The sequence below is a fragment of the Oncorhynchus mykiss genome, chromosome 17, assembly GCF_013265735.2.
Source record: "Oncorhynchus mykiss isolate Arlee chromosome 17, USDA_OmykA_1.1, whole genome shotgun sequence".
Taxonomy (NCBI): Eukaryota; Metazoa; Chordata; class Actinopteri; order Salmoniformes; family Salmonidae; genus Oncorhynchus; species Oncorhynchus mykiss.
Genome location: NC_048581.1, coordinates 3,388,608 through 3,410,769, shown reverse-complemented (window position 1 = coordinate 3,410,769; position 22,162 = coordinate 3,388,608). Strand labels below are relative to the sequence as shown.

Sequence of the window (22,162 nt, the reverse complement as noted above, 5' to 3'; positions counted from 1 at the left end):
CCACCCTCACTGGGTCTTCAGAGGAGAGGAAGGATGAGGAGGGATGGAAGGATGAATGGATCAATCAGTCAACAAGTCAGTAATATAAAGAGAGTGTTGATCATCTTAAATGTCCATCTCCCACCCATGGAGAGACCTTTATACTGTATCCAGGGTTGGGTAGGTTACTTTCTAAATGTAATCCATTAGTTACTAGTTACCTGTCTAAAAGTGTCATCAGTAATCCGTTAGTTACTAGTTACCTGTCTAAAAGTGTCATCAGTAATCCGTTAGTTACTAGTTACCTGTCTAAAAGTGTCATCAGTAACATAACTGTTGGGTTCCCCAAAACTCACTAATGTAATCAGATTACTTTGAATTACTCTCAAATATAAAATATATATATTTTGATTTGTTTAACACTTTTTTGGTTACTACATGATTCCATATGTGTTATTTCATAGTTTTGATGCCTTCATTATTATTCTACAATGTAGAAAACAGTAAAAATTAAGAAAAACCCTTAAATGAGTAGGTGTGTCCAAACTTTTGACTGGTACTGTATGTCTGAAAGCTATCAAATCACATTTTTACTTGCTTACTTACGAGCCCCAAACCAACAATGCAGTTTAAAAAAATACAGATAAGAATAAGAAATAAAAGTAACATGTAATTAAAGAGCAGCAGTAAAATAGAACTGTCTATGACTAGGGTGGCTGGAGTTTTTGACAATTTTTCGGGCCTTCCTCTGACACCGCCTGGTATAGAGGTCCTGGATGGCAGGAAGCTAGGCCCCAGTGATGTACTGGGCCGTTCGCACTACCCTCTGTAGTGTATTGCGGTCAGAGGCCGAGCAGTTACCATACCAGGCAGTGATGCAACCAGGATGCTCTCGATGGTGCAGCTGTAGAACCTTTTGAGGATCTGAGGACCCATGACAATTGTTTTCAGTCTCCTGAGGGGGAATAGGTTTTGTTGTGCCCTCTCCACGACTGTCTTAGTGTGCTTGGACCATGTTAGTTTGTTGGTGATGTGAACAATAAGGAACTTGAAGCTCTCAACCTGCTCCACTAAATCCCCGTCGATGAGAATGGGGGCGTGTTCGGTCCTGTAGTCCACAATCATCTATTTTGTCTTATCACCTTGAGGGAGAGGTTGTTGTCCAGGCACCACACGGCCAGGTCTCTGACCTCCTCCCTATAGGCTGTCTCGGGCACTATGGTGTTGAACGCTGAGCTGTAGTCAATGAATAGCATTCTCACATAGGTGTTCCTTTTGTCCAGGTGGGAAAAGGCAGTGTGGAGTGCAATAGAGATTGCAACATCTGTTGATCTGTTGGGGTGGTATGCAAATTGGAGTGGGTCTAGGGTTTCTGGGATAATGGTGTTGATGTGAGCCATGACCAGCCTTTCAAAGCACTTTATGGCTACAGACGTGAGTGCTACGGGTCGGTAGTCATTTAGGCAGGTTACCTTAGTGTTCTTGGGCACAGGAATTATGGTGGTCAGCTTAAAACTTGTTGGTATTACAGACGTGGACAGGGAGAAGTTAAAAATGTCAATGAAGACACTTGCCAGTTGGTCAGCGCATGCTCGCAGTACATGTCCTGCTGATCCGTCTGGCCCTGCGGCCTTGTGAATGTTGACTTGTTTAAAAGCCTTACTCACATCGGCTGCCGATAGCGTGATCACACAGTCTTTCAGAACAGCTGGTGCTCTCATGCATGTTTCAGTGTTATTTGCCTCGATGAGAGCATAGAAGTAGTTTAGCTCGTCTGGTAGGCTCGTGTCACTAGGCAGCTCTCGGCTGTGCTTCCCTTTGTAGTCTGTAATGGTTTGCAGGCCCTGCCACATCCGACAAGTCCTGAAGCTTAGCATCTGATTTAAGTTTCCCTGCATTAAAGTCCTTGGCTACTAGGAGCGCCACCTCTGGGTGAGCATTTTCTTGTCTGCTTATGGCGGAATACAGCTCATTCAATGCTCTTAGTGCCAGCCTCTAACTGTGGTGGTATGTAAACAGCTACAACAAATACAGATGAAAACTCTCTAGGTAGATAGTGTGGCGAGAAATAGCTCTAGACTTCCTTAGATATCGTGCACCAGCAAAAATACATAGTCCCCCACCCCTTGTCTTACCAGATGCTGCTGTTCTATCCTGCCGGTACAGCGTATAACCAGCTGTATGTTGATAGAATTTGTTCTTAACTGACTTGCCAGGTTAAATAAAAAAAAATAAAAAAAATAATATTTTTTACACTTTCAGTCAGCTGAAAGCTTAGATGCAGCAGGTCTCACGCAAATTATAATTGATTGCCTTGAAAAACATGGTCTGGACTACAGAAATAATATTGTGGGGCAAGGCTATGACGGTGCATCCGTTGTGAGCAGGAAAGCATTCTGGTGTGTCTGCACGGATTAAAAACAGTGCAAGATTTGCAATTTATGTGCACTGTAATGCACGTTGTTTGAACGTGGTTCTTGTCGATGCTGTAAAATCAGTGCTTGAGGCAGTTCACTTTTTTTTGCTCTCCTGCAGAAGCTTTATAACTTTGTGTCAAGTGGCTTGCAGTTCAGAAAGAGTTGTATCCACAGCAGCAGCCTGGGGAACTACGGAGACTTACGGATGGAAGGTGTGCATGCAGATACATGGCATGCCGTAATCTGAGGGACAGGCTTCCAGCAGTTTCTTAGAGTGATACAGGATATCACACTTGAAAATAGTGGTGATAGATCAGTGGAGGCAAGGAGCCTTCTTTCTCAGATTTACATTTCATAGGGCTTTTGGTTACCTTTTGGTTTCCTTTTGGTTTCCTTTTGGTTACCTTTTGGTTACCTTTTTGTAAAGTGCTTGGTGATGCCAAATGTCTTTCTGACATGCTCCAATCAAGCTCTCTTGAACTAGCAAGCGCTGTGGATCTACTAGGTGCCCTTACAGACACATTACAGGACTATAGAAGTGAGGGTTACTATGGAGAACTATGGAAGGAGGTTGAAGAGATTGCAGAGCACTGCAAAAATAAGTGTACAAACAGTGTATAAAAGACAGGCTAAAACAAGCTTGTGATTTCACAACTCATTGATGATGAGCCCCGTAGGACAGAAACATAGTGACCAAAGGGATGGTGAGAGCTTCCAAAAGAGCTGTCTTTTATCAGGTGCTTGACAGTCTCACCGTTGAGCTGCAGAGGTGTTTTTCATAGAAGAATTGTGAGATAATGCAAAGGGGTCCAGTCTCTCAACCCAAAGAGGACAACATTCTTGAATGAGGAGCCTCTGTTTTGCCTTTGCTCAGACCTTTGAGTCAGATTTAGAGGACCTCAAAACACGAGGTTCATCAAAACCAAGCGGCTTCTTGATAGGAGAGAGAAAAGTGGAAGGGACAGACCGTCTCCTCTCCTTGACTTTGCTGTGTTTCTAGAACCTTCTAAAAAGGTCTCCCATTTTGACTCCAGTCCGCAGTGCTTCCTGCGAGAGAAGCTTCTCAGCTTTAAAACGGATTAAAACCCATCTTAGGACAACAATGGTTGAAGACAGGTTAAGTCAGCTCAGAATTCTCCGTGTTGAGTCAAGGAGGACAAGCTCCCGTCAACATGGATGAGGTTGTGAAACATTTTGCCAGTTCTCACCAGAACCGCAGAATTGTGCTGTTTTTAAATCTACTCTGTTCATGGATCCCTCTGTTCGTGATTAAAACCTGCACTGTGTACTAGCTAGTACACTGACATTCTGAAATGATACATCCAAAGGATATCACAGATTGCCAGCGTCAGCATACGCCCTCGGTAGCACAGAGTAAATCAATATGACGTTGAAAAATAGTGTATTGTGGGTAGTTTAGAAGATATCCGAAAATAAGTTAATAAATATGTAATAACGCAAAAAAACATAACTGTTTGTACTTATAGGTAACCATATCGTGACGACAACTAGCTTACTAAGTATTTAACCACACTGTATTGTTACACTGGTGAGTAAAAACTCATGCTTCCTACACTTTAACTTGTTATCTGAAGATAAAATATACATTTTTACTCGACTGCGTTTCCACTCCAGTCAGCAGATGGCGGTCTGAGACTTTAAGGCGATGCTGTTGGTGTGACGTAAAATGTAGTGGACGGAACGCTTCTTTCAACAGTAGCAACAGTTAGTCAGACACCTCCGTAGCTTGCTAGACAACATAGACGAACCGATAAAGCTTTAGATGCTTCCGTAGAGCCACTGTGTTTTAAACACACTTCTGTTGTCTAGTTAGTTATCCAATTTAATGTCATATTTACGTTGTTGTTATTAGTCAGCTAGCTGGCTTCTTAAGTTAGCACTAGCCTAGCTATCTAACATTCCCGACCATGAGTTCACTAAGCTACTCTCCTGCTAAAGAAGAGGGGGTCTGCTGGACGGAGAAAGAAGCTCTCGTGAAAGAGGAGGAAGAAGAGGAGGCTGTTACCGTGAAAGAAGAAGAGAACTACGTTTCAGTGAAAGATGTGTTCGGAGTGAAAGATGAGGAAGATGATACAGTAAAAGAAGAGGAGGAAGAGAAAGACCAGGATGCAGGTTTTGGAGTGGAGGAGGGGGAGATGACTGTCACATCGAAAAAGGAGGAGGAAACGGGATATCTGGGCCCAGTTTCCCAAATGCATCTTAAGGCATCCAATGGTTCTAACGATGAACTTAGCCATAAGATGGTTTTGAGAAACCGTTCCCTGATTAACACTAGTAAGTACTGTCTTAACAACAGAGGCACAGTTGTTGAACTGATGTGGTGTTTGGTGTTTAAGGGACAATCTGCAATGCTACATCCGTATTGGGACTTTTAAATGATTTATTTCTAGCCATTAATTCTTGAAGAATATAACACATGCTTCATGCTCTGAGTTCAACTGTTGTACCCCATCAGAACCCAGAATAAGCTTTTTTTTTAGTCTAATGTTTAGAAACAATGTAAATCAACACTATAGCCTCAACATGGTTAAAACTATAATGTTGATATCATGGATGGTCAGTCCTTTCATCCATAGGTCTGTCTATGAATTTGAGAGTAGTTACATTTCTCCAGTCCCATCCATCATTTTATTACCAAAACAGTGGTGGAATGACAGCTTTGTTATTGTTTGAACTGCAGATTGGTTGATAAAAAATAAAAAAAGGACAACCTAGGTTTTTAAATAGCAACAAAATGGCTGCCCTTAGACTTGGTTTGGTAAACAGCTGAGGGATGGGGGCTGGAGATATGTAACCACTCTCAAATTCATAGAGAAAGTTATTGTAGCAACCTCGTCAAGAAGTTCAGACATCTTGGCATAACAGTTATAAGGTGTTGGCTTGACAGTCGCTGGACCCATGTTTGACTCTCGCTCAGGGCTCCCCCTGAATTCACTACACTATGAATACAAGGACTGGCCACCCATATGGTCAAAATGATAGTTTTAACCAGATTTTGAAGCTATATAGTATATTCTAGAATTCATCCATGATGTCATAATGATAGTTTAACCAGGTTTCTAGGATATATGGTATATTCTAGAATTCATCCATGATGTCATAATGATAGTTTAACCAGGTTTCTAGGATATATAGTCTATTTTAGAATTCATCCATGATGTCATAATGATAGTTTAACCAGGTTTCTAGGATATATGGTATATTCTAGAATTCATCCATGATGTCATAATGATAGTTTAACCAGGTTTCTAGGATATATAGTATATTCTAGAGTTCATCCATGATGTCATAATGATAGTTTAACCAGGTTTCTAGGATATATGGTATATTCTAGAATTCATCCATGATGTCATAATGATAGTTTAACCAGGTTTCTAGGATATATAGTCTATTCTAGAATTCATCCATGATGTCATAATGATAGTTTAACCAGGTTTCTAGGATATATGGTATATTCTAGAATTCATCCATGATGTCATAATGATAGTTTAACCAGGTTTCTAGGATATATAGTATATTCTAGAATTCATCCATGATGTCATAATGATAGTTTAACCAGGTTTCTAGGCTATATAGTATATTCTAGAATTCATCCATGATGTCATAATGATAGTTTAACCAGGTTTCTAGGCTATATAGTATATTCTAGAATTCATCCATGATGTCATAATGATAGTTTAACCAGGTTTCTAGGATATATAGAATATTCTAGAATTAATCCATGATGTCATAATGATAGTTTTAACCAGATTCCGAGGCTATATAGTGTTAATTTACCAACAGTGGCGTTATAGGAGCTCATGTTTTGGTTTCTGATGGGGAAATATAGTTGAAACATTTGAGGCGTTTATAAGTTCTATTCTTCAGGATGGCTATAAGGGCTGAGCCCGAGTGGTAGGTCGATAGGCTGTTGTAGAAGTCTTCATCCAAATCAAGGTTAGTGAAAACTGTTCTGATGTCTATAAGCTCTCTTTGGTCATAGGAAATGATGGTGGAAACATTATTTACCCCAAAAAAGTTCAGTGTAATATATATATATATATATATATTTAAACACAAAATACCACAATTGGTCAGGAGTCCTTAAAACGCCTGCTTTCCAATGCAGCACCATTCTAGATAACATTCTAGATAAAATTCTAAATAACACTCTAAATAACATTCTAAATAACACTCTAAATAACATTCTAAATAACACTCTAAATAACATTCTAGATAACATTAGCATGGATTAGCCTACGTGAACAAGAAGCACAACATATTTTCAGAGATGTATAATTAACTCCTCTGTAATATAGTATAGCTTTGAAATCGTGGCATTATGTACTTTCGAGGAAAATAGGCAGATTTTTCTTGACTGGTTTTTAGAAGGGATTTCGTGACTATTAGTTTAGCAACCACGTGACGCAGCAAGGTGAACTCGATTGGTCAACAGTCTGTTAGTCGTTTGAAAAGTTTTGAAACTTTCTGGAAAAGTTTTTTCCTTTTAAAACATTTTTGTTTACTTAGCCTGTTTAATTTGGATCCCGTGACGCGGTTAACCATAGTCCTGTACTTGTGGATATTTAAATCCCTGCTGTTTGTTGCGGTTTCCATCGGCTTTACGAGCTGTGCCTGCTGGAATAGTGTGGTGTACCAGCGTTAGTCTACGTCGCATCCATCATGCCGCCCAAAGTTAAAGAAGGTTTGGAGGAATGTAGAGGACGATGTTTAACTATGACAGGTACGTGATATTTTTACATCAACAAACATATGTCTACAAGCATTGGTTACAGCAACAGGAAAATAGCTTCAAGAGCCTTTGTCCAAATACTGGTGGATCTGACCAGAAGAAGAAGGGCCGATCTGACCAGAGAGGTTTAAGACCTAAAGAACAGTTTGCAGTTCTCCCAGGGAGAGGTGGATGTCCTGAAAGAGACTTGCAGCAAGATGGCAACAAACTGTAAGTCCCCGTGAGATGACATCATCACTGTCTGTGAATTATAATTATTACAGATGACTGGGGTAACAGACTATCTAGAGCGTGTGTCAAACACAAGGCCCGCAGGCCCAATCCGACCCGTGACACATTTCTATCCGACCCGCGCAGTTATTTGGGTTGTCAATTCAGTTTGGTTCAGCTTCCATACCACCCGCGATGCGTTGCACTTACAAGTCCCAGCAAGCACTGCCAACGTGCTGCACACAAAACATCAGTGGATTGCCACAGACACACCCCTCTTCCCAGATCCACACACGAACCAGCCAGTGTGCTGTATCATATATACAGTTGAAGTCGGAAGTTTACACACACTTAGGTTGGAATCATTTAAACTTGTTTTTTCAACCACTCCACAAATTTCTTGTTAACAAACTATAGTTTTGGCAAGTCAGTTAGGACATCTACTTTGTGCATGACGCAAGTCATTTTTCCCAACAATTCTTCACAGACAGATTAGTTCACTTATAATTCACTGTATCACAATTCCAGTGGGCCAGAAGTTTACATGCACTAAGTTGACTGTGCCTTTAAACTGCTTGGAAAATTCCAGAAAATGTCATGCTTTAGAAGCTTCTCATAGGCTAATTGACGTCAATTGGAGGTGTACCTGTGGATGTATTTCAAGGCCTACCTTCAAACCCAGTGCTTCTGCTTGACATCATGGGAAAATCAAAAGAAATCAGCCAAGACCTCAGAAAAAAAATTGTGGACCTCCACAAGTCTGGTTCATCCTTGGGAGCAATTTCCAAACGCCTGAAGGTACCACGTTCATCTGTACAAATAGTACGCAAGTATAAACACGTGGGACCACGCAACCGTCATACTGCTACGGAAAGAGAAGCGTTCTTTCTCCTAGGGATGAATGTACTTTGGTGCGAAAAGTTCAAATCAATCCCAGAACAACAGCAAAGGACCTTGTGAAGATGCTGGAGGAAACAGGTACAAAAGTATCTATATCCACAGTAAAACGAGTCCTATATCAACATAAGCTAAAAGGCCACTCAGCAAGGAAGAAGCCACTGCTCTAAAACCGCCATAAAAAAAGCCAGACTACGGTTTGCAACTGCACATGGGGACAAAGATTGTACTTTTTGGAGAAATGTCCTCGGGTCTGATGAAAACCAAATAGAACGGACCATCGTTATGTTTGGAGGAGAAAGGGGGAGGCTTGCAAGCCGAAGAACACCATCCCAACCGTGAAGCACGGGGGTGGCAGCATCATGTTGTGGAGGTGCTTTGCTGCAGGAGGGACTGGTGCACTTCACAAAATAGATGGCATCATGAGGTAGGAAATTTATGTGGATATATTGAAGCAACATCTCAAGACATCAGTCAGGAAGTTAAAGCTTGGTCACAAATGGGTCTTCCAAATGGACAATGACCCCAAGCATACTTCCAAAGTTGTGGCAAAATGGCTTAAGGACAACAAAGTCAAGGTATTGGAGTGGCCATCGCAAAGCCCTGACCTCAATTCCATAGAAAATGTGTGGGCAGAACTGACAAAGCGTGAGCGAGCAAGGAGGCCTACAAACCCGACTCAGTTACACCAGCTCTGTCAGGAGGAATGGGCCAAAATTCACCCAACCTATTGTGGAAGGCTACACGAAATGTTTGACCCAAGTTAAACAATTTAAATGCAATGCTACCTAATACTACTTGAGTGTATGTAAACTTCTGACCCACTGGGAATGTGATGAAAGAAATAAAATATGAAATAAATAATTATCTTTACTATTATTCTGACATTTCACATTTTAAAAATAAAGTGGTGATTCCTAACTGACCCAAAACAGGGAAATAAACGTCAGGAATTGTGAAAAACTGAGTTTAAATGTAGTTGGCTAAGGTGTATGTTAACTTCAACTTCAACTGAATATATATATACACCATACGCCTAATGTCTACCAGACCGAAAGTTTAAACACTTTGTAGGCTTAACAATGAATAACCAAAAAAACTAACAATTTTATTTTACATATTAAACCTGTTTTTTAGGCACCAAACAACTTCTAAATACTGCAGACTCCCATTAATTTATTAGACTGGTCCGAACTACCTTCAGACCAGTCTTGTCTGGTCTTCTGGGTGTCCAGAGCAATCGACCAATCAAAAGTTTGGACACACCTACTCAGTTCAGGGGTTTTCTTTATTAAAAAAACTATTTTCTCCATGTAGAATAATAGTGAAGACATCAACACTATGAAATAACACAAATGGAATCATGTAGTAACCAAAAAAAAAGTGTTATTTTATATTTGAGATTCTTCAAAGTTGCCACCCTTTGCCTTGATGACAGCTTTGCACACTCTTGGCATTCTCTCAACCAGCTTCATGAGGTAGTCATCTGGAATGCATGTCAATTAACAGGTGTGCCTTGTTAAAAGCTAATTTGTGGAATTTATTTCCTTCTTAATGTGTTTGAGCCAATCAGTTGTGTTGTGACAAGGTAGGGGTGGTATACAGAAGATAGGCCTATTTAGTGAAAGACCAAGTCAATATGGCAAGAACAGCTCAAATAAGCAAAGAGAAACAACATTCCATCATGATCTATGATGAAACTGGCTCTCACGAGATCCGCCACAGGAAACGAAGACCCAGAGTTACCTCTGCTGCAGAGGATAAGTTCAATAGAGTTACCAGTCTCAGAAATTGCAGCACAAATGAATGCTTAAGAGTTCAAGTAACAGACACATCTCAACATCAACTGTTCAGAGGAGACTGTGTGAATCAGGCCTTCATGGTCAAATTGCTGCAAAGAAACCACTACTAAAGGACACCAATAAGAAGAAGAGACTTGCTTGGGCCAAGAAACACTGGACCTTAGACCGGTGGAAATCTGTCCTCTGGGTCTGAATTGGAGATTTTTGATTCCATTTGATTTCACTACGTGAATCAGGCCGTCATGGATGAATTTATGAATTCACTTCTAATGGACACCAATAATAAGAAGAGACCTGCTGGTTTAAGAGACACGAGCAATGGACATTAGACCGGTGAAAATCTATCTTTTGGTCTGATGAGTCCAAATTTGCGTTCCAATCGCTGTGTCTTTGTGAGACACAGTGTAGGTGAATGGATGATCTTCTCATGTGTAGTTACCACCGTGAAGCATGGAGGAGGAGGTGTGATGGTGTGGGGGTGCTTTGCTGGTGACACTATCTGTGATTTATTTAGAATTCAAGGCACACTTTACCAGCATGGCTACCAAAGGGTTATGCCATCCCATCTGGTTTGCGCAACAGAACAATGACCCAACACACCTCTTGGCTGTGTAAGCGCTATTTGACCAAGAAGGAGAGTGATGGTGCGCTGCATCAGATGATCTGGCCTCCACAATCACCCGACCTCAACCCAATTGAGATGGTTTGGGATGAGCTGGACTGCAGAGTGAAGGAAAAGCAGCCAACAAGTGCTCAGCATATGTGGGAACTCTTTCAAGACCATTGGAAGAGCATTCCAGGTGAAGCTGGTTGAGAGAATACCAAGAGTGTGCAAAGCTGTCGTGAAAGGCAAAGGGTGGCTACTTTGAAGAATCTAAAATATATTTTGATTTGTTTAACACTTGTTTTGTTATTACATGACTCCATGTGTGTTATTTCATAGTTTTGATATCTTCATTATTATTCTACAATGTAGAAAATAGCAAAAATTAAATAAAAACCCGTTAATGAGTAGGTGTGTCCAAACTTTTGACTGGTACTGTAGGTGTATTGTTTGTTGAATAATCTAAAATCTAAAATATATTTTGATTTAACACTTTTATTTACCACATGTTTCCACGTGTGTTATTTCATAGTTTTAATGTCTTCTACAATGTAGAAAATAGTTGAAAAAATACAAATAATTAAAGCCCTTAAATTAGTAGGTGTGTCCAAACGTTTTACTGGTACTCTATATTTATTATTATATACATGGCTTAATGCATCATTACATTAGCCATTTAGCCCCAGTATGAAACTCAACTAGTCTCTCACTGTTTAACTAGAATAACATCAGTTGTGTCCTTCAAACTGTTAGACTGTCCATAATCAACTGATAAGTGGTACTTTTTTGGTGTTGGTGAGAGGGGTGATATTAGAGGGTTCAGGTATGGAGATTGGGCCATGAGAGGGTCTTGAGCTGGTGGTCCTCCATACACACCTTGATTGACCTGGCTGTGTGACATGGAGCATTATTGTCCTGCTGGAAAAAACAATCCTCAAGAGTTTTGGTGAACATTGTCAGATCAGAAGGAAGCAAGTTTTCTTCCAGGACGACCTTGTACGTGGCTTGATTCATGCGTCCTTCACAAAAGACAAATCTGCCCCGATTTCAGCCTTGCTGAAGCACCCCCAGATCATCACCGATCCTCCACCAAATTTCACAGTGGGTGCGAGACCTGGAGAGACCTACAAGCCACAGTGTCTCGCACCCACTGAAATTTTGTGGAAGATTGGTGATGATCTGGGGGTGCTTCAGAAAGGCTTGAATCGGGGCAGATTTGTCTTAAGACAATTGTCAAATAAGTTTATCACAGCATTTAAATGTCATTACAGACGTAAATTGTTGCACAACATCCTGGGCATCACCTTTTAGCTCAAATAAACAGTGGATTTCTGCTGTTGTGTGCCTTTAACCATCTGCCTGACTTTGTCGTTCACACAGGAGAGAGACATGACTATTGTGGATCCTCTGGGGAGCCTCAACAACATCATGAAGCTGACGAGGCAAAGAAGAGTCTCTCCACATCAGAAACCCTCAAAAAACACCAGCAGAGATCCACAGAGAAGAAATCTCAACGCTGCTCTGACTGTGGGAAGACCTTTTCAAGATTATATACGTTACAATCACACCAGAGAATTCACACTGGAGAGAAACCTTTCAGCTGCGATCAATGTGGGAAGAGTTTTGTTACATCTGGCTGTCTGACTATACACCAGAGAACACACACAGGAGAGAAACCGTATAGCTGTGATCAATGTAAAAAGAGTTTTGTTACTTCGAGCTCTCTGACTATACACCAGAGAACACACACAGGAGAGAAACCTTATTGCTGTAATCAATGTGGGAAAAGTTTTGTTTCATCTAGCCGTCTGACAATACACCAGAGAACACACACAGGAGAGAAATCTTATAGCTGTGATCAATGTGGGAAGAGTTTTGTTTCATCTAGCCATCTGACTATACACCAGAGAATACACACAGGAGAGAAAGCTTACCACTGCTCTGACTGTGGAAAGAGTTTTTCTATCTCAGGAAATTTTAAATCACACCAGAGAACACACACAGGAGAGAAACCTTATAGGTGTAATCAATGTGGGAAGAGTTTTGCTCAATCAAGCAACCTGATAGCACACCTGAGAATACACACTGGAGAGAAACCTCACTGCTGCTCTGAGTGTGGGAAGACCTTCTCAAAATTATATACATTACAATCACACCAGAGAATTCACACTGGAGAGAAACCTTATAGCTGCTCTGAATGTGGAAAGATCTTTTCAAAATTATATACATTACTATCACACCAGAGAACACACACTGGAGAGAGGCCTCATAGCTGTAAGCAATGTGGGAAGAGTTTTATTCGCTCAAGCTGCCTGATGGTACATCTGAAAAAACACACAGGAGAAAAATCCTTTAGCTGTGATCAATGTGGGAAGAGATACTTTGATAAAAGATCTCTGATCAAACATCAGAAAATACATGCTTGAAGGACTTGAATGTCACAATGTGGAATGTTTTTAACATTGTAGAAGGCGTATTTTAATTAATAATGTGACAATAATGTAGAACCCTAATATTTTTCCTCTGTTCTATTGATTTCAGTGTGATATGGATATTAGCCTCATCAGGGGAAAAATCCAGGTTCTGAAATGAAAGAGTACTATTTATATGATTAACAAGAAAACTTGTTGCGTTACACTTACCTCGTCGGGGACCCACTTGAATCAAAATGCAACACTTCAAAATGTAGCTAGCTGTTTTCTACAAATTGTCCTCTAAACCAGTGATGTACACATTATTCCCAGATTCTGTGTTTTTTGAGCTGTTAGTTTTATCAGGTTGTGCAACCTCATCTCCCCCTCTTGTGCAATTGATTTCAACGTGATATTGATGTGAGTGATGCTAAATATGTGTACTGTTTCTCTTCGTTTTGGGGACCCCGAAATTTCAATGCGTCACTCCAAAATGTAGCTGACTGTCTTCTGCAGGTTGTCCTCTAACCTGTGAGGTAAAATATGTCTCCCATTTCCATGTTTTTTTTGTTTTCAATTCATGTAAAATGTTGTAATCATACATATTTATGCTACCGACTGAAAAACTGTTGGTACAATGATGTTGTTTACGAACGATGTTGTAAAACAAGTTTATATTGTTCTATTGGATAATACACCCAGGCCTCACTATTTTAATCAATGTTATCTCCTTAGAATGATCATTAGTCTTGTATTGTTCTATTGGATATTACACCCAGGCCTCACTATTTTAATCAATGTTATCTCCTTAGAATGATCATTAGTCTTGTATTGTTCTATTGGATAATACACCCAGGCCTTACTATTTTAATCAATGTCACTTCCTTAGAATGATCATTAGTCTTGTATTGTTCTATTGGATATTACACCCAGGCCTCACTATTTTAATCAGTGTTATCTCCTTAGAATGATCATTAGTCTTGTATTGTTCTATTGGATATTACACCCAGGCCTTACTATTTTAATCAATGTCACTTCCTTAGAATGATCATTAGTCTTGTATTGTTCTATTGGATATTACACCCAGGCCTCACTATTTTAATCAGTGTTATCTCCTTAGAATGATCATTAGTCTTGTATTGTTCTATTGGATATTACACCCAGGCCTCACTATTTTAATCAATGTTATCTCCTTAGAATGATCATTAGTCTTGTATTGTTCTATTGGATAATACACCCAGGCCTTACTATTTTAATCAATGTCACTTCCTTAGAATGATCATTAGTCTTGTATTGTTCTATTGGATATTACACCCAGGCCTCACTATTTTAATCAATGTCACTTCCTTAGAATGATCATTAGTCTTGTATTGTTCTATTGGATATTACACCCAGGCCTCACTATTTTAATCAATGTCACTTCCTTAGAATGATCATTAGTCTTGTATTGTTCTATTGGATATTACACCCAGGCCTCACTATTTTAATCAATGTCACTTCCTTAGAATGATTATTAGTCTTGTATTGTTCTATTGGATATTACACCCAGGCCTTACTATTTTAATCAATGTCACTTCCTTAGAATGATCATTAGTCTTGTATTGTTCTATTGGATATTACACCCAGGCCTCACTATTTTAATCAGTGTTATCTCCTTAGAATGATCATTAGTCTTGTATTGTTCTATTGGATATTACACCCAGGCCTCACTATTTTAATCAGTGTTATCTCCTTAGAATGATCATTAGTCTTGTATTGTTCTATTGGATATTACACCCAGGCCTCACTATTTTAATCAATGTTATCTCCTTAGAATGATCATTAGTCTTGTATTGTTCTATTGGATATTACACCCAGGCCTCACTATTTTAATCAATGTTATCTCCTTAGAATGATCATTAGTCTTGTATTGTTCTATTGGATATTACACCCAGGCCTCACTATTTTAATCAATGTTATCTCCTTAGAATGATCATTAGTCTTTCGGGTTTTGATTGTCTTTAGTTATTTTCATTCTCTTATGTTTGTTGTGGTGTAAATATTTATGTTTTTTATGCTTTTATATATATTATTATTCCATGCCTCACCATTAAGTTCTCCAATACATATTGAAAACGTTATGTTTGGCGTAAAAGCAACAAATCAAAATCAAATCAAATCAAATGTATTTATATAGCCCTTCGTACATCAGCTGATATCTCAAAGTGCTGTACAGAAACCCAGCCTAAAACCCCAAACAGCAAGCAATGCAGGTGTAGAAGCACGGTGGCTAGGAGAAACTCCCTAGAAAGGCCACAACCTAGGAAGAAACCTAGAGAGGAACCAGGCTATGTGGGGTGGCCAGTCCTCTTCTGGCTGTGCGGGGTGGATTTTTATAACAGAACATGGCCAAAGATGTTCAAATGTTCATTAATTTCAACCTGAAAGGATGTCAGTCCTGTCTGGTCTTACTATTTTATTCAATGCCATTTTCTTAGAATGCTCATTAGTCTCTCAGGTTTTATTATGTTTGTGTTTTTTATTAGTCTTTTCCTGTGAAGTCATTACATTCATGTCTGAAATGTGCTGTATAAATAAAACATGATTTGATTGTAACATATTAACCAATTCAGTGCCGGGGTAGTGCAGCAAAACTCAGCAAAAAAAAAAAAAAACGTCCTCTCACTGTCAACTGCGTTTATTTTCAGCAAACTTAACATGTGTAAGTGTTTGTATGAACATAACAAGATTCAACAACTGAACAAGTTCCACAGAAATGTGACTAACAGAAAATGCAATAATGTGTCCCTGAAAAAAGGGGGTCAAAATCAAAAGTAACAGTCAGTATCTGGTGTGGCCACCAGCTGCATTAAGTACTGCAGTGCATCTCCTCTTCATGGACTGCACCATATTTGGCAGTTCTTGCTGTGAGATGTTACCCCACTCTTCCACCAAGGCACCTGCAAGTTCCCTGACATTTCTGGGGGGGGAATGGCCCTAGCCCGCACCCTCCGATCCAACAGGTCCCAGACGTGCTCAATGGGATTGAGATCCGGGCTCTTCGCTGGCCATGGCAGAACACTGACATTCCTGTCTTGCAGGAAATCACACACAGAACGAGCAGTATGGCTGGGGGCATTGTCATGCTGGAGGGTCATGTCAGGATGAGCCTGCAGGAAGGGTACCACATGAGGGATGAGGATGTCAGTCCTGTCTGGTCCAGCGACGGTGGGTTTGTGCCCATTGGCGATGTAGTTGCAGGTGATGTCTGGTGAGGACCTGCCTTACAACAGGCCTGCAGGCCCTCTGTCTAGCCTCTCTCAGCCTGTTGCGGACAGTCTGAGCACTGTTAGAGGGATGGTGCGTTCCGGGTGTAACTCGGGCAGTTGTTGTTGCCATCCTGTACTTGGAATGTATCCTGCCGAGAGGAAGGATACCATATTGGAGTGATCCAATAGCTCACATAACCATGGTTACATAAGTAACCATCGTTGCTAGTTTACAGAAATCACAGAAGACATGGCAAACGACCCAGCAGCAGTAATGGAGTAATGGAGTCCGGGCCAAGAGGAGAACCTCAGATTTTCCTACATCACAATAGAGAGAACAAAGGGAGTTAAAGTAATTCAAACGACCTGACCCAGCAGCAGTAATAGACTCCGGGCCAAGAGGAGAGAGTGAACCTCTGTTCCCTCTACTGTGTGTAGGGAAATCTAAGGGAGTTAACAGTGATTCAAACGGCCTGACCCAGCAGCAGTAATAGACTCCGGGCCAAGAGGAGAGAGTGAACCTCAGATTTCCCTACACACAGTAGAGAGAACAAAGGGAGTTAACAGTGATTCAAAACCGAACCATAATTAGCCTTTATTCTGCTGAGACGGTAAGACATAACTTTTGTCATGATGCTGGCCTGGGGGTAGGTTTATGACAGTCATAAATACCTCTCCCCCCTTTTTCCTCTCTCTACCCAACTGATGTGACATTTGAAAATCCCTTGGTTAACATAGAGATTCTGGGAACATCAGAAGGTGGGGGGAAATTAACCATATTTTCGTAATCAGACCAGTTGAACATATGCGTTGGTACTTAATGAATATTAAGTCATCTGAGACATTCTCATCAATGATAAGGTGACATAACTTGTACAGGGGAAAGTCTACACATTATAGTATCAGATTCACATGGAATTGTTGTGCAATTTAAATGTTTGAATATGAAATTATTTGTGAGGGGATGAAATGTGATTTTAGCTTCTAAAATGTGAGAATTGGGTTTTCATGAGTGAATTAGGCCCGACTCAGTGTCCCGCCCACGTGAAGAGACATTGGTTATAAACTATGAGACACGCCCTCCTCTCCCTTCCTATATAAAGCCTTGACGACAATATAACCTGTTCCGGGTACATTACGATGACGACCCGATGTCCAGAAGGGTTCAGATAATAACTACAGAACGAAGCCAACCTCAGCGTGAGCTTTGGTTGCGAATGGTATGAACTTTGAACTCTTATTCGCTACAGAAGTGATACCTCCTAGCCGTTGAGTTAGTAACAGCAGCTGCAAACGTGGGCTAGGAAAGAACAGACAGAGTAACCTGTCTACCACACAACGACGTTACTACAACGTATCCAATTTACCACCAGAGACATTCTTCCGAGGACAGGAAGATCTCTGTTGGCCAACACGAACAGCATCTACGACCAACCTACCGAAGGGCAGCTCAGAGAAAATATTTATTGCATTTTCCTTTTCCAAATGGGCGGTCATTTAGAATGCATAAGATTCTGTATTTATGATTGAGTAGCTGCCTACGGCCTGATAGAGACATCGCTTCTCCCTTTGTTCTTCAGTCTTCCCGCTCTTTCACTCAAACCCAGACCGCTTTTCTTTGTGTAACCAGCTGTCATATCTGTTCCGTCCGCTAGGGACGTTTTCCTCTATGACATAGTTTGTAATCAAGGTATGATTCATTCTGTGCATATGTAATTCTGTGTGATTAGTTAGGTATTTGGTAAATCAATAATTCAACCCAAATTTGTATTGCTGATTCAACTTGTTAGCCAGGGTTCGTGAAGATAACCAAGAATTTACAACTTTCAGATGAGACTGAAATAAGGTGACGATTAATATTGACTGCTATTGATGTAAAATATTACTAGGTCTTTAAGAGTTTATTCGGAAGATAACTGCTCTATAAATATTATTTTGTGGTGCCCCGACTTTCTAGCTAATTACATTTACATGATTAGCTCAATCAGGTGATATTAATTACAGAGAAAGGGTTTTATAGAATAGCGTGTCATATCACTTAATCCGGCATAGCCAAAGACACGACACGTAGTTAGATAATATATCTGACTAGGTATAAAGTGAAATGTTCCTTTAGTTGTAGATATGTATGCAGGTGCTATATTTTTGATGACTTGTTTTGATTGTGTTACAGCCGTGCATAGTTCATATTAGCTAACTAGCTACTAGCTTGTTAACTAACTGCAACATTGGACTGTTTTATGTGAATGTACATTGTCGCTTCACTAGTTAATCGTAACTATCTAATTCATGTGTATAAAATTACTTGGCCTTGTGCTATATTTCTGTTTGTGCTCTGAAAACCACGCTGATTTTGGCTAACTACTTCAGTTCCAGTGTACTGCCACAGAATAGACGAAAAGCTCAGTTCAGATGTACATTTTCACCCCATCCATTGTATAAGACTGGTTGTGTTGTTGATACGGTATATTATTTAATAGTCGAGAAACATTTCCCCCCCAAAAAACATTTTACTCAACTGCTTTACCCACTCCAGACAGCAGATGGCGATATGTGTCTTTCAGGCCACGCTGCTACTGTGACGTATAATCTAGTGGACGGAACGCTTCTTCAACAACTGCAGCCACCTCGTTAGCTCGCTGGACAACAAAGTCGGAACATTCAAGTTCTTTGGGACAATTTCGTTGTTTATATGCCGCTATGTTTTGAAAACACTTCTATGCGTAAAAAGAACACACTCAGTTACCCCATTTAATGTCATATTGACGTTGTTATTCAGCTAGCTGGCTATTTAAGATAGCACTAGTCTAGTCGCTAATGCTAACTAGCTAGCTAACATCCCCGACCATTAGTTCACGAAGCTACTCCCCCCCCTGCTAAAGAGGAGGTCTGTTGGATGGAGAAAGGAACTCTCTTAAAAGAGGAGGAAGAGGAGGCTGTACCAGTGAAAGAAAAAGAGGAAGAAGCTTACAGAGTGAAAGAAGAAGAGGATGATGTTACTGTGAAAGAAGAGGAGGATGGAGTTTTGGGGGTTGAAGAGGGGGAGATGACTGTCGTAGTGAAAGAAGAGGAAGACTGTTTTGGCGTGACGGAGATGCCTGTCGCAGTGAAAGAAGAGGAAGACTGTTTTGGTGTGATGGAGATGACTGTCGCAGTGAAAGAAGAGGAAGACTGTTTTGGCGTGACGGAGATGACTGTCGCAGTGAAAGAAGAGGAAGACTGTTTTGGCGTGACGGAGATGACGGTCACATTGGAAGAAGAGGAAGAGCAGGCTGGAGATCTGATGAACACCGGTACATACAGTAAGTACCATGTTAAACAGCGGTGTTTTTTGTTGTTGTAGCGCTCCTGTCAATATTTAGTAAGGACGCGCAACCATAGAATTACAATGCTGCACCAACCAACCAAAACTATGAATCAATTTTAGCAGCACCCAATCACATCAGACCTTATACCTTCCATTCCGTCCAGCCCTGGACTAAACTAGCTAGTCATTCCACATGAAGGAAAGCTTCCACTCAACATTCCATAGCAGTCTGAGATGTAGCTACACATTTTTGTGTGTGTAATAAGTTAAGGGATGTGAATACTTTCTGAAGGCATTGTATGTAGTTTCAGCGAGTCATTATCAACTGGGCAGACAACGGTTGTAAATTATTTAGCATAGGCCCTTAGTGGAGCAGCGGTCTAAGGCATTGCAGTGCTTGAGGCATCACTAGAGCCCCGGGTTCGATCCCAGACTGTGTCACCGGGAGACCCATGACGATGCCGCACAATTGGCCCGGTGTCGTCCGGGTTAGGGGAGAGTTTGGCCAGCCAGGATTTTCTTGTCCCATGGTGCTCTAGCGACTCCTTGTGGTGGACCCGGGCGCCTGCATGCTGACTCTGGTCACCAGTTGAACAGTGTTTTTCCTCCGACACATTGGTGCAGCTGCATTCCGGGTTAAGCGGCTTTGGCAGGGTCGTGTTTCGGAGGACGCGTGGCTCTCTAAATGTTGCTTCTCCCGAGTCCGTACGGGAGTTGCAGCGATGGGACAAGACTGTAACTACCAATTGGATATCACAAAATTGGGGAGAAAAATGTGTAAAAAGTACAACAAACAAACAAACAATAATAATAATATTCCTCATCCCCAAATGTATTATAATTATTTTATAAATCCTGAACCAACACAATTGCGCTTGACACCCCAACCCCTCCCCTGACTTTGTTGATAGTTACTTTATCGAGGAAAAGTGTACTTCGAATAGTTGTGATATGTGGTAGTCCCACCTAGCTATGAATGCACTAACTGTAAGTGGCTCTGGATAAGAGAGTCTGCTAAATGACCCACTACTGTAGTTTCTCTGGATAAGAGAGTCTGCTAAATGACTTACTACTGTAGTGTCTCTGGATAAGAGTGTCTGCTAAATGACTCACTACTGTAGTGGCTCTGGATAAGAGTGTCTGCTAAATGACTCACTACTGTAGTGGCTCTGGATAAGAGAGTCTGCTAAATGACTCACTACTGTAGTTGCTCTGGATAAGAGAGTCTGCTAAATGGCTCACTACTGTAGTGTCTCTGGATAAGCGTGTCTGCTAAATGACTCACTACTGTAGTGGCTCTGGATAAGAGAGTCTGCTAAATGGCTCACTACTGTAGTGGCTCTGGATAAGAGAGTCTGCTAAATGGCTCACTACTGTAGTGGCTCTGGATCAGAGAGTCTGCTAAATCACTAAAATGTGAATGTCAAATTGACTGGATGTCCTTTGGGTGGTGGACCATTCTTGAAACACAGGGGAAACTGTTGAGCATGAACAACCCAGCAGCGTTGCAGTTCTGGCCTCAGGTTATTGAGGGGCCCAGTCTAAATTAAACCTCATAGGAAGACAGTTTTATGATGTGGCGATTTCATTTAGGTCTTTGTTTAGTATTTAACTAAATGCTCTGTCTTTGGCAGGAGAGAGACCAGACTCTCACTCTGACAGCGAGAAGAGTCCTTTAGGGGAACCAGAGCCAGAGACGTCCAAACCAGCAAGACCACACCACTGCTCCCACTGTGGAAAGAGTTTTACTAATTCACGGAACCTAAAAGAGCATGAGAGGATACACACAGGAGAAAATGCTTTTCAATGCTCCCAGTGTGAAAAGAGTTTTAAAGAGTTAGAGAACCTGAAAATACACAAGAGAACGCACTCTGAAGAGAAGCCTTACCACTGCTCCCAATGTGGAATGACATTTAGGTGGTTACAAGGCCTGAAAAGGCATGAGAGAATACACACAGGAGAAAAGCCCTACCGCTGTTCCCACTGTGAAAATAGTTTTAGGTGGTTAGAAGGCCTGAAAAGGCATGAGAGAATACACACAGGAGAAAATCCCTACCAATGCTCCCACTGTGGAAGGAGTTTTACTCAGTTAGCGAGCCTGAAATCACATCAGAGGATACATACACAGGAGAAGACATACCACTGCTCTAATTGTGGAAAGACATTTTCCCGGGCAGAGGACCTGAAATCACATGAGAGAATAGAGAGGCTGTGTTCTGACTTGTGTTTTTGACCTGAGAATTTGTGTTTTATGTTCATGCCAAATTAAATCATATTGTTTAAATTAAATCATTCAAAAAAATAGGCCTGTTTTTTCATCTCGAGACATGATCATGTCTAAAATCAGATTAAATATTTGTAGATGTGTATTTCGTTTTCTTTGAGCTTTGATTAATTTGATACAATATAAACCCTCTGTTGTTCATTATATTATTTGGATATTGCTAAATGTAAATTATATAAGTAGGTACATAGCCTTGCACATGGCATATATTGTCCAAAATGGCTCATAGTAACAGAAGCCTATTTCCTGT

The 22,162-nt window shown here is 40.7% G+C and overlaps 2 protein-coding genes across 2 annotated transcripts; both read left to right on the top strand.

Moving 5' to 3' along the window:
- Positions 1 to 4,098: 4,098 nt before the first annotated feature.
- LOC118940200 (zinc finger protein 501-like) lies at positions 4,099 to 15,308 on the top strand. The gene is made up of 2 exons (XM_036948630.1): positions 4,099 to 4,691; positions 12,043 to 15,308. The coding sequence occupies exons 1-2, from the start codon at positions 4,325 to 4,327 to the stop codon at positions 13,086 to 13,088; spliced, it is 1,413 nt and encodes a 470-aa protein (XP_036804525.1). The 5' UTR covers positions 4,099 to 4,324; the 3' UTR covers positions 13,089 to 15,308.
- Positions 15,309 to 18,912: 3,604 nt separating this feature from the next.
- LOC110500804 (zinc finger protein 8-like) lies at positions 18,913 to 21,918 on the top strand. The gene is made up of 2 exons (XM_021578339.2): positions 18,913 to 19,623; positions 21,263 to 21,918. The coding sequence occupies exons 1-2, from the start codon at positions 19,218 to 19,220 to the stop codon at positions 21,859 to 21,861; spliced, it is 1,005 nt and encodes a 334-aa protein (XP_021434014.2). The 5' UTR covers positions 18,913 to 19,217; the 3' UTR covers positions 21,862 to 21,918.
- The last annotated feature ends 244 nt before the right edge of the window (positions 21,919 to 22,162 follow it).